The sequence below is a fragment of the Homalodisca vitripennis genome, chromosome 3, assembly GCF_021130785.1.
Source record: "Homalodisca vitripennis isolate AUS2020 chromosome 3, UT_GWSS_2.1, whole genome shotgun sequence".
In the NCBI taxonomy this organism is placed as follows: Eukaryota; Metazoa; Arthropoda; class Insecta; order Hemiptera; family Cicadellidae; genus Homalodisca; species Homalodisca vitripennis.
The window spans coordinates 161,674,622-161,688,262 of record NC_060209.1 but is presented as its reverse complement, the minus strand read 5'-3'; the positions used below and the strand labels follow the sequence as shown (position 1 = coordinate 161,688,262).

At 30.7% G+C, this 13,641-nt stretch overlaps 1 protein-coding gene across 1 annotated transcript in view; it reads left to right on the top strand.

Annotated features, from left to right (window-relative positions):
• LOC124358760 (cuticle protein 7-like) overlaps positions 1-7,788 on the top strand; it is a 37,823-nt gene extending 30,035 nt beyond the window's left edge. Inside the window, exon 3 of the mRNA XM_046811056.1 lies at positions 6,311-7,788. Coding sequence (XP_046667012.1) covers positions 6,311-6,622 — 312 coding nt within the window. The 3' untranslated portion in view covers positions 6,623-7,788. The remainder of the gene's footprint in view (positions 1-6,310) is intronic.
• The last annotated feature ends 5,853 nt before the right edge of the window (positions 7,789-13,641 follow it).

Sequence of the window (13,641 nt, the reverse complement as noted above, 5' to 3'; positions counted from 1 at the left end):
TAATATGAGATTTTACATAATATTTTTGTTTCAATATTTTTATAGCACATTCAACATGACATTTTATTTTAATTTATTACGTGAACATTTATAATGGAAGGGTTGTACTAATTTTAGTTAAAAATCTTTACATGAGCGCGTTTCTGAGTCACCCTTACTCCTTTACATACACAAATACTTTACACTCCAAATCTATTCTTTGGAAGTAGGGATTCTTTAAAATTTATTACCTGGCTCTTTGTAGCGGTTTTCATGTGCACACGTGTATGATAACAAATAAACAGAAACCTTTCTGACCTACTTGTGGACAAGTAATTATACTTAATAAATGAATATTTGACCTTTGAACGTATTTATGAATATTAAATATCACTAACCTTTTTTTCGTAACACTTATTGAATAAAATGAGTTCAAATCTACAATAATACTTTTGGTTACATTAAAATATATTACAGTTTGATTTGACTAGAGAAATATGTAAAATTAATACCCGCTACTTAATATGCCTGTGGAGTTACATATTTAATTACAAGAATAATAAGTGATGGCTTTCAAATTTATGTGATATATAAAATGTTTAACTTAAAATGAATTATACTTGTCTTAATATTTGTTATCTTAAATTAAATTGTGTAAATGCTAGACATTACATATTATAAGTTAATCAAGAATAAAATTAAAATCTATCCCTAACCTTCTTGTATTCATTATATATGATACTTTAAACAATTAATTGAAATCTGAAGATAGCAAAAGTAAGTACAGAAATCTAGGATTTTTTCAAATATTAAGAACTCGTTAGCTGTTTATCAAAATTGGGTCCTTGTCTGTCTGTCCCTTTTTTTTAGAGATACGTTATTCTTGGTCCAAAGAAGAACTCTGTTGATTTTCGCGCGAAAAGCTCGATCGGTAGTAAAATTTTTTTTTTAAAAAGAACGAAAACTACGGATGTGTCCAGTTCGTATGCAATGAACGCAGTACATGAAACTGTTGATGTGCGGGCGCCGGATGGAAGGCGCCCGTAGTAGAGGTTTTCTTGAGTCCTTCCGTAATCTGTTGTAACAATTTCTTCGACAAAACATTTTTTGTTACTCTTATTGTTTATTTGCAGTGATGTTTAACATTTCGAACTATTTTGTGCTTCTCCTTAGTTTAAAAAAATTAAATATCAACTATTCCTGCAAACCTTTTACTCTGGATTTGTTCGGCTTTCCCCAATGCAAGTTCATCTGGATGTGTAATTCATTCGAAGATGAAACGGCGAAGGCAAGAGTTTGCTATGATCGTTATTCTTCCCAATGTTTCCGTCTTCAAAATTCCATTGGAAGTACTTGCCAGCTATTGGTATCCAGTCTTCACAATTATATATTAAGTCTTCAAGTTGGTTACCGAGGCAGAAATCACTAACAAAAAAAAAATAGCTCACTTTCTAGGTACATATATTGACAGCTAGGTACATATACTTTGTAAATATAGAGTTTCTACGACTTTTATATCGAGAGGAAATGGACTGCAAGCATAGGGATTATTCTCATTGGGTTATTAGACCTCATTCCGGGCTTGGTCCTTATTGAAAGAGACTCCTATTCTCTTATTTTCAAGTTGAAAAGTTTACTATCTAATTAACGACAGAATGCACTGGTTATATATTAGCTTAAAATGCAATTTTCTCTAGTAAACATCAAGATCGTTTCAGAGAATCACTCTGAAGTCAATGAGATTTTAGATCACAATAATATATAGTTTGGTATATAATATTAAATATACACATTGCATAGATTAGTAGCATGTTGATTTGCAGAAAATTAAAACAATACCAAAAGTTTAAGCCCTAATGCTTGTTTAAACGGATGTTTATGACGGTTTAAACTTGTCACCTGCAAACCAAAACAAGATGTATTTTCAAGCAATTCTAACTAACGTTCCTAGTTAGAACTAACAGCAAGAACGTTAATTCTAACTAGCTTGTTTTACGTTACTGTAGTCTAACTTTACGCTACCAGTGTAGTGTTTATCGAAGGAAAATGCAATGCAAGTAAAACTAAATGCAGTAAACTAACAGTGACGATTAACTGATATACATAATTATCAGATCCTGTTGTATAATGTCGGCGTGACAATGATAGTATCGTTACTGATCACTCACTGGCCGAGTGGGTCACGGGGGTCTCGCCACGGCCTCGGCCAGGCCAGATAATGTCCACATTTATCTTGTCTCGGTCGATCCCACACGACCACAGTCGTCCCTGGCTGGTCGCCATTGGCAATGTCAGCATGTGTAAACTTCTTAGTCAGCACATCTTTATAAATATCTTTTAAAAAAGCTTAATTCCTAAAGCTCCTTAGCAATTCAAAACAATTTATTGCATTTTACAATTTTCGCTTATTTCAGTAGTCAATTATATCTCATTGATAATAACATTGAGTTTTATCCTATATATTGTATTACAGAATTTGTTATATACCTAATTTACATACTCATATGGTTTGCACATATTTAAACTGTTTCACCAGAAAAGAGTAAGCTAAACATATATTTAATCAAGAAAATCGACATCTTTCTTTTTGCGTGTTTGTTTATTTCTAACTGGAACATAATCTTTATGTTTCGCACAACATTTTATTATGTGTAGGAGGTAATTTATGTATATGTTTACCGGAATGACCAAGGAAGGTCAGGTGTTGGACCACAATCTACTGCTTAATATGAAATATCAAAGAATTTGTTGAGTTTTTATTCTTACATATTAAAAATCCCAGATGTTGTGTAGTTAAAATCAAATAAAAACTATATTTTTATTAATATGAAATATATGACGCTTTTCCAAATTTTAATACCATAAGAATATAAAATTAGCAGTACAGTAATATAATTATCGAGCCACCTGGTAGCAAATTTTGTATACATCGAATAGAAAATGGAGGAGCACTAATTATAAACACTACATGCTAAAGTGAAATTCCTACTATGTCGTTGTTTAAGATGTAACATTGTTTTTCTTTCTTTTTTTGATGACCTATCTGAAATAAGCTATGCTCAGATGGACATAGCTTGTATAATAGTATGTAGCTTGTTAGTGTTAAAAAAAATTCCTTGCTGAAATCAGAATTAGAACCCACTTCAGAGGCTTCCTGGTATGATAAACTTAGGAAATAATTACTCAGGTACGATATACAAATATGATATGCCTTTCCTATTCACACTAAACATACATATGATGTTCTTTATTATAGTATAGTTTTTAACTTACTTTTGAATCATGTTCTTCATAACATTTGTCAGCCAAAGCTCAATACGAGAGCAAATTTACACAGTCTACACATAGCCTGAGGTGAACCACCATTTTGTTTGGTTCGTTACGACGTGATACAAAGACCCGTTATTGGTTCAGCATTATGTTTATTGACACTATACAGCCGGTTATGTTCAGCGCAGAAATGTTGAGACAAGGTGTTTTGGGATAATTCTACATATGTTATAGATTTGATGTTTAATAATATAATACAGTTGTTAAATTACATTAGAGATAAAATCTTATACATTAATTTAAAACTGGCAACGACTTTAAGGAGAGATTAGCAAATCTCATATCGGCATATAAAATTTATACATTCAACGTGGATTAGTTTAATTGCAGCAGGATTGAGCCTAAAATACCACTGCAGTCATTTTAAAGGCTATAGTTGTGCTGGGGCCTACAGGGAGCTGTGAACATTAGCAACAACTACCTTTATGGCATTTGTGCGATCAAATCAAGTAAAAGGTATTTATTTCGTGAATTTGGATCAATATCCTAATCTTAAAAATATTAAACTTTTTTAGATAATTGTATTTTTACACTTGGATGTAGAAGGTAAGGGTACACCACACAACGTGTCGTGTAACAGAGTTTGCTAAAGTTGCATGCAAAATTTCAATTCTATAGCTAATTTTTTATATATTCTGCAGGCCCATAGAAAATCCGAACAAAAACTAATATGTATAGGATATATACAGACATGAAAGATAGATATGCTAAATACCACGGAGGAACATAGAAAATAATACGAACAACAACATAATTAGAAATAATAATTTTTTAAAATACTAGTCGTATTCAGTAGGACTATATATGTATGAATGTGTTAAATCAAAGTATAAATTTTCCGTTCATTTTGTAAATTTGTAGGAACAAATGTGTTGTGAAACAAGGGTTTCAACGTCACCCCTGTGACAGTAAGGTCTCGATAGAAAGCCATTTATTTCACTTACCGTCTTGTTTGTCTGCCTCTGTCTCTCCTCTATACGATAATTTGCTTTGAATGTAATTGATTAACCTTGACATATTTTAGGAATTTTATACTTATTTTAAATACGAAAAATATGGGTTTATAATTAAAAATATTATTAATAATACAAACTTTTTAATATCTTGTATATTATCACGCGAAAATAGAAAAAAATATGAGTTTTCTTATCTTAGTAGTTAGAATTTGTCAATGTACACAATCATTAAATATTTTACAATTGTTAAATATCATTATCATACTTTTTTTAGTTTAGAGAGCTTAATATAAGTTTTTTTTTAATCACATTGCGTAATGCGAATATAATCCGAGGGTAGAATCTACAAAAACCTTGAAATTTGGGAAAACATACTCACTGTTTGAAGAGAGTTTAAACAGCTTTTTACTACCATTTATTTCTGTGTTAGTAGGTAAAAACAACCAGATGATGCTATACAGGTATTTCCATGTTATTGTGTTCTTCTTCTTGTACTCCAGTTACAAGTATATTTTTCATTTTCAGGGAGCAAATGGTTTTCCTTTTTACTTGATCTATAATCTATTGTGTGTAGTAACGTGTTGCTTGTAACAATAGGATATATATTACAAGTTAATTGTTCAAATATATACGCTTAAACATTGCTCTGTTAAATTTCATTCTGGTATGAATTTTACTTACAGAATCAAATTCAAGCTCTTTACTTAAATTTGTTTATAGGTGTTGAATTATTTGGAAGAATCCCAAATTCTGGAACATTTTTTATTGTTATATTGTCTTTGTATTGATACAAAATGAAATTGTATATTTTTCTAGCAACAATTTTATATTTTGCTACATATTAAGATGGAAACTTCCGAAATCCTGTTAACCTTCTAAATATTAAGACGCTGCACTGGCTGTTTCCTTTAGCCATGGTTACGACATATACATAACTAGAGAAGTAAAGAAGTAAAGTAGCCTTATTTTACCAGGCGAAGTTCGGGCTAAGAAGCCCTCTCTAACACTTAACCTGGGAAGGTATGGAAGGTATTATTGCAAACTTTGGAATAACTATTGTAAACTTTGTAAACTATTGCTTTATTTTAAAACTTTGGCTACAGCAACTAAGCTGGGTTAAAATACCTAGTGGTTAGTTAATTTAATGTAAAACATATATCTGATGTATTGGATATTATAACTACTGCCTAGTTTAACTCAAGTGATAGACAGTCACTTTATCACCTTAAGAATACAAATGGAAACGCACATGAGAACTAATAGTTTTCAGCTGTCTGACAAGATAGTTATACCTTGAAACTGTGTAATTTGTATAAATTTCTTACCAAGACAGTACAAATTTATTTGCAAAACTACTTCAAATTCATTCCCTTTTTCAGAATTTTAAGCTGTGTGAAATTATTGCTGTGTTTAAGCCTGCAATTCGTGTTGTGAGTTAAGTGGTTCCTTAATATGGTATAATTTCATTAATTTGCTTCTGGTTAGTCGATTTAAAAACATTTCAGAATCTTGGCCTTAAAGCAAAAATGGAAAAAATATTGGTTTACTCCAAAAAGATTTTATCCATTAAAATAGCAGTGGATATGGGTAGTTTTGGAACCAGACGGGAGGACTTCACTAAGAATTATTTAAATAACAATATTTTTAAAGACAATTATGTCTTAAGGAACTAATTCGTAGCTAATTAAAGTTTTAGAACATGACATGGTATTAATACAATTTTAACTGTGTCAATTACATTTCTGCTTATAAAAGAGATGCACCTTTTTAATCTTTCAAATGCCTAAAGCTCTTTGTGGAATAATCAATAATAACAAGAATGTTTATTTTCAATATCTTAATAGACGATATATTCTAAGGCTGACTGAACAAAATTATTAATTAGGAAAAATTAATTGCAGCCCGTTATAGCCATAACTATTTTTCTTATTAATAATCGTATATTTCTTGAACAGCTGGATATTGATTATGCCACATACACCTACAAATCATTTTGGAATCATAACATAATATTGTAACTCTCTCATTCCTTGGTTTTTGTACAGGCGCCGCCAAAGTACGCGTATGACTACACTGTGTCCGACTACCACACGGGAGACAGCAAGTCGCAGTGGGAGACCCGGGACGGGGATGTCGTCAAGGGCCAGTACACTCTGATAGAGCCGGACGGCTCTGTGCGGACTGTGGAATACACGGCGGATGATCACAATGGGTTCAACGCAGTCGTCAAGAAGACAGAACCTAAAGTTCCCCACTATGAGCCCGAGCCCAAGTATTACGAAGCCCCGGCGCACGCCCCCGTTGCTGCCGACTACGAGCAACACGACTATGGCGGTTACTACCCTTCACATTACTGACCTGTTGTGCGGCATCCAGTACTGGCCGTGGGGCTTTCTGGAGTGTGGCCAATCAATACAAATACTAATCATCCTAGTGATGAACTTTGCTCTTTACCTAAGTATGTCTAAGATAAATTTAAGTGATGTACAAAATGTGTAAAATATATATATATCAAAGTTAAAATAGAATAATATAAAATAGTATTAAAAAAATATACAGATCTATACGTATATTAGTATAACTGAAATCCTGTAAAAGTACTTACTTGCAAAAAAATGTTTTTAACTAATAAAAAATGAGGTAGTTTAGTTATAAATTGAAAATTAACCACAATATTATAAACAAAAATAGTTTTTTATTTGGGTGTTAAATACAAGTTGTTATACGAATAAGAATCTTCAATTTATATTTTTAGATGTATTAAAAAAGTTATATCTAATAAACAAATTACACATTATCTATTTTATAGCTTAGTTCAGATATATAGGGTTGATGTTTGCTAAGTCAAATTGTTAGTAAAAGAAATAAATAAGCTATTATGATTTTACGAAGTTGATTGATTACTAAACAGTAGGTGTTATTTAGAAAATACAATAATTTTTATTAACATTTGACCTATAAATTTTTTTTCAAATACTCTTATAACACTTGTTCGCTATGGAAGTGTGAAAAATAATTATAACACTTATTGTGTTAGGGATGAAATAGTGTAATAACCAAACTGAAGGGAAGAATAACAGTATAAAGAGAGAAAGTCGTGTTTTTAAGTTTTTATGATAAAACAAGTTGGTATTTTATAGGTCTACTGTAGTATTTTTTTTGTTTCAAATGCAAGAATTTTATTTCAAAACCTCAAAGAAACAAAAGAAACTTAGTTTTACAGCTCTACAATATTAAAGTTAATACGTTTTAGTAGTAAATGAACAAGATAAAACTAAACCCCTATAGAGTAAGAATTTATTAATGTAGGATTCAGCGTTTGTTTGTAATGTATAACGTATAAATATTTCTCAAATTGTAAGAAAAGTATTGCTCTTTCTTTTTAAAATTATGTGGCCAAGAAACATAACTTAGGAATGTGCATTATTTTGTATTATTTAGCTATGACTGCAATAATGAGAGACGGTTGTTAATTTCCTTGTCAGACTGTATAGTTTTATATATTATATTTTTATACTGATGACTACTTTATTTATTTAACCTATCTTTTCCACGAACCTTTTCCTTGAATAATTTTTAGTTTATTATTTAGTACTCAATGACTCTAAATATTTGTAAGCTACTTTTATATTAAAACAAGTAATTTAATAATGTTTAGTACATTTTACAATGTATGTGAGAGAGTGTACAGAATTCACTCGTATAACTAATTGTGTTACTAACTATTAAAAATCCATACTACGCTATAATAAGTGCAGGGTAAATTATAAAGACTCAGCCACTTTTTTTTTAATTCGAGCGCTGAAATCTCAGTGCCGATTTTTAGAGTACTCTCGCACCGCGCGCGCTCTGATAATTGACAACTCAGGAAGCAATAAAGTTACTGCTACAAATTGGCTGAAACGTCTGTTTACTTTGAAATCTTGAAGAATGTTTACTGTTTTAACACTTTTAAGGAAAATGAAGAAATGAAAATTAACGTCCCTCAATGATGCATTCTTTCCCATACTAAAGACCCAAAAACAACGAGACTTCAGAACACAAAACCTTGTAAACGATTATTTTTTAATTCTGCCCTTATACCGGAATCAGATAGAAAGTAGGTAGGGTTTTCTCTAAGACCTTAACAACAGGAGCTCCTCAGTTCTTTTATATATATGTATATTTTATTTATCGGGAAACATATTACATAGCAACACTGGAAATGCCTTAGACCGAATATAGATTACAAAGGGTCGAAGTGATTGCTTTTTGACCGAAGTAGATTTCCAAGAGTTATATAGTACATATATTTATTTGATAAGGGCAATAGGGGAACTTTAACTGTAAGTGATTTTATACGGTCAAAAGTAGATACATTTTAACCGAAGTAGGTGTCTCAGACTTACGAATGTAAATATTTTTGTCTTACACCGGAATTAATTGACAAGGACTTTTTGACCTAATTAGGTTTCTGAAACCTACGTATTTATACTTTTTATCGGAGTAAAAGCTCGACAGCTGTAGATTTGGAAAGTCTAATACTCGTGCAAAACATTATATAAAATACAGTTTAAAACTGATACTTTTAACCATGAACACAGCAATAATATTTACCTGATGTATGCCTACTTAAAAAAGTCATAGAACTCATATGTAACATATATAACATCATAGCTACTTTTATTAAGTAGTATAAAGACTTCGATTTTAAAAACTGTGCGTGAAACCTAGGGTAACGGCTATTTAATACAAAAATACAATGAGAAAAAAAGATCCACCATATAAAAATCCGTAGGCCAGAGCCCTATATTCGGAAGTATTTCCGAAGGTGTTATCCACAGAAGGTGAGTACAGAGTGTAAGACATTTTTGTTGATATCAAATATGAATATAAACTAATAGTTTTTTATATCTTAAATTGGTGCAAAAAGTCTAGAAATTTTCAATGATATATAATGTGTTAAATTTCGTTACTTAATATAAAAGTATTGCTTTTGCGTGTATTTTTATGTAATTTTATTATTTTAAACCCTAACACGTCCGAAAAATTTACCGTGAGTCTACTCAAATTTTTGTATTCATGACACCTAAGAAATTCAACAGCAAATATTTGTTCAATCCGGGACCTCTCTATTACATCTGCGTTCCTTCACTGGTTTAGCTTCAAAGACACGGAGGTATGCCGGCGTTTAATGAAATTCAAGTTTTACGTAAAGAGTTTTTTGCTTCAGGCAAAACACTCATCAGCGTTAGCGGGACATAAAAACACACTATTCTGTGTACTTTGCACTCTTTACTAAATATTTTTTAAGATCGCTGTGTCCTGTTAACAGTATAAATATATAGGGCGTCAGGCTAGGTAAACTATTCTAGTTTCACTAACTAGTTTTAATTCCCAATAAATAATTTATTGTAAAACACTTGACGACACCCTCCTCTAAAAATTACTTTTTAATAAATAGTTTTAATACTATGTGAAAATTAAACTAAAAACCATTGGAGACTTCCGCATCTTTAACACTGTTAATTTTCAATGTACTCTAATGAGTAGTATTACATCATAGCTCGTGTAACTTTTTACCTGTCTCTGTGTAAAGTGAGTGTGACACACAACTGAGGCTAGGCATAGTCAGGATGATGTACGTAAACACTGTAAGAGTTAACTGGTAGTATTGATAAAGAGAATTGATTGGGACATCCAAATTTATATTAAATAAAGAAGCTGAATCGGAGGAAAAAAAGTGAAAGGAAATAAAATATAAACACCCTTTAAATCGTATTGTTATATATATATATACGAAAACGTCAGCTCACTAGCAGCGTAGAGAATTATTTTGTCCCAAAGGCAGCGAGGGAGTAGATTTAAAAAAACTATAGAGTAGGGAAATTGGTATTAAGAAAGTAAAAAAATATATCTAATGAAGAGTATATTGTGTTTTAAATGCTTGAATTATTTAAGAAAAGAACCGATATAAATTAAATGAATGAAAGTTAGAAAAGGAAATATTGCAAGATATAGATGCAATATAACATAACACTTACTTGCTTTAGATTTTACAATACTTATTTTTATGAAATGAGATGGTGTTTAAAGAATGTTATATTTCCTGTGACATAAACCATTTTTCTTGGAAAATAAATAATGAAAACAACTGTTTTGGTGAAAACGTTGATACTAATTTGAGTATAGTTTGTTACAGTCATCTTTAAAAATTTATTTAAAGCTTATCATAAACATGTAAAATGAACATCGAGCTACCTAAACACGTTGCATCACAGACAATAGATTGTCTCTAATTAAACATTCTTTAAAAATCAGTAACGGAACATAAAATATAGTAGTTTAAGAGACAAGATATAACAGGCACTGTATTAGAACACGACCTAGCATTTTAGATAGAAAGAGGATCTTGTATACCTGTAATCCATCATAAGTCACCCTAGTTTTAGTGATGGAGTAATGAAACGGTGTATAATATAAATGGTAACTTTTTATATATTTATATAGCTTATTGTTGTAGAAAAATGTTTTATATTAATGTGTTAGGTATGTACAGCAATAAAACATGAACAATTTATTCATTTGGTATCCGACTACAAATGGGACATCCAACAAATTTCTTTAGAGGAAATTAGAGAAAATTTTAGAAACAATTTCACAAAAGGTGAGCCGTGTGTTGATACAATGTAAATTGGTTCTCGCCTCCAGGGCTATAATTTGCGGGTACAAAGTTCTTGTGAAGCGTCATAAATAATCACAATGGTGCGTGTTCATATTACATCGGTGTCACCAGTGTATATTTATATAAAGCAATGAACACTTATGAATCAAGAAAGTAGTGTGTTATCAGAAAAAAATTAATATTAAACAGACTCACTAAAACTAAAGTCAAAAATAAATAAACAGCAATAACCAATCAGTTCATATATTAATATACACAAATATCATTACATTCTAAATATTAAACATATCACATAGTAGACTCTTGGAGCGATTTGAAAATTCTTTAAATATTACTAAATGTTAATAAAAACACTACTTTTTCCAAATTGTTTATTTTTTGGACGAGGCCTTTCGAAACCAAAAGTTTCATCTTCAGGCAAGTCCACAAATAAATATTTACACATTGTTTGTTATAATTAATATTAAAATAACATATGGTGTAAAAATGTAAATACAAAAAGTTTTGAAATATTAAATATTTCCAAAATTTTTGTATTTACATTTTTACACCATATGTTATTTTAATATTAATTATAACAAACAATGTGTAAATATTTATTTGTGGACTTGCCTGAAGATGAAACTTTTGGTTTCGAAAGGCCTCGTCCAAAAAATAAACAATTTGGAAAAAGTAGTGTTTTTATTAACATTTAGTAATATTTAATATCACATAGTGTGAGCAATTTATGATAAGCTGACACCACAAGGCAAAGTATTAAATACAAACTCATTGTTATGCAAATATTATTCATACATCCCGTCTTTTCATGCCTCTATCAAGTGTCTGTAAAACTTTCCACAGTTAACGTAAATTAAAATTAACTCCAGTATTCAATGTACCGCATTCAAGATTTGTAGACAAAATAGTTATAAATTATTTTTTATTTAGGTATTTTTAAAGTATGTTAATAATAGGTTGACAATATTTGTTTTTTGTACAATTTTATGATTACATTTAATATAAATAAATGTATATCAAACATTTATTTATTCATAATATTTTTATAAGCTACAGAATAGTAAAATATTCCAACATGAACGTGGATATAAGATAACTTTATAATAGCCGATCTATTGTTGCATGAGTATCCACTACGAATATCGCAGCAATAGCTGAAAGCTAATATGTTTGGATGATTAGAGTCACCGATAATTTACCCAGTATCAACAACTTTACAAACATGTTAAAATCAAGTAATACACCGAAAATAAAAGAATTATAATGCAGCAGAGCAGTGGTTCACAACAGCAACATGATCTGCTTCTTTCCATCTATTATGAAAGTTTATTATAAAGAGACTGAGTGATAAAATTAATTGATAGTACCTGATGTAAAATACATACATCATCTTCAAAATTAAACATATTCAATGAGAGAGGGTTCATAATCACTCTGACAAAATGTTTCCTCTGTCCACTCCAAGTTCCACTATGGGATTTCACTGAGCGTTAGCAAAGCCTACCACTCAGAAGGAAATCTCGGTAACAAACTGGGTTAAAATTTTGCTTGAACTCTGATTTATATAGACAAGATCTCGTTCATGATAGTTCATTTCTGTATGTGAAATTAGCTTAGCGTTAATGAAGTTTAACATTGATTCAGCCAGGAAAATCTTTCTTATTTCTATTCGTCTGTTTGTCCACGGGATATTTCGAGAGTAAATCGAGTTATAGATTTGAAATAGAGCTTAAATATTTTTGTATAGAAAGGCAAGATTAAGGGTGATACTTGAATCTCCTTGGGTTACTACCTATCTATCCCATCCTTTCCTCACGAAGCTTGTTATACAACATGTTTTGTTTGTACTCCTAATTTTTAACGGTAAAATTATCTCCTCTACAATCATTGGATTCCACTAGAAATAATTATACGTTTCCGAGGGAGATATGAGTGTTCTGGAATATTGCGTGAGCGATGTGGCTATATAATTAACTATGCCACTGTTAATTTTTCTCTGACTATTTATTGATCTGCTTATAGTCACGTGTAAGAAACAGGATTTTTCTGGACATTTGCCATCGAACTCATAAAACATTGTTTATTTTAACATATTTTGTAATTATGTGTTAGTTCAGTTACTTACCTGAAGAAGAGATCAGATTTCACATCCCGAAGCGTAGTCTTACTGATTTTTTGTTTCACTGAACGATGGCAAATGTCAGGAAAACATCCTGTCTCCTTCACTATTCTTCCATCGGCAAAAAGAAACTTCAAACAAAGTATAGTCACGTTCTCACACTAAGTTATTTATCGTTCCTTTAGAAATTTCAAGAAAACTAGAATTTTTGTGTGTTCCACCGTCTGAACATATATATAAATAATGCTATGTAATATTTTATTATATAGGTACTACTCGGTTCTTTATAGTTAAGAGGAGCGTAGATTAATCAAAATTGCTACTGGATTTTATTTATGATTTTCCAAATGTAGGAGCATATAAGGTTCGAATTAATTACATTTCAAGATGACGTTGTCTTCTTGTCCTGATCAATAAAATATAGTATAGTTTGCATTTTTGCGCTCAACAAGAACCCATACCGGTAAACATGGTTTAAAAATATATTTAAAATCATTCTTGTATCATTGCTTGTAATCGACTTCGGTATAATGGATGGAATGAAAACCCAACTTCCTGATATGGCTTACTCTTAATGAGACCAACAATGGTGC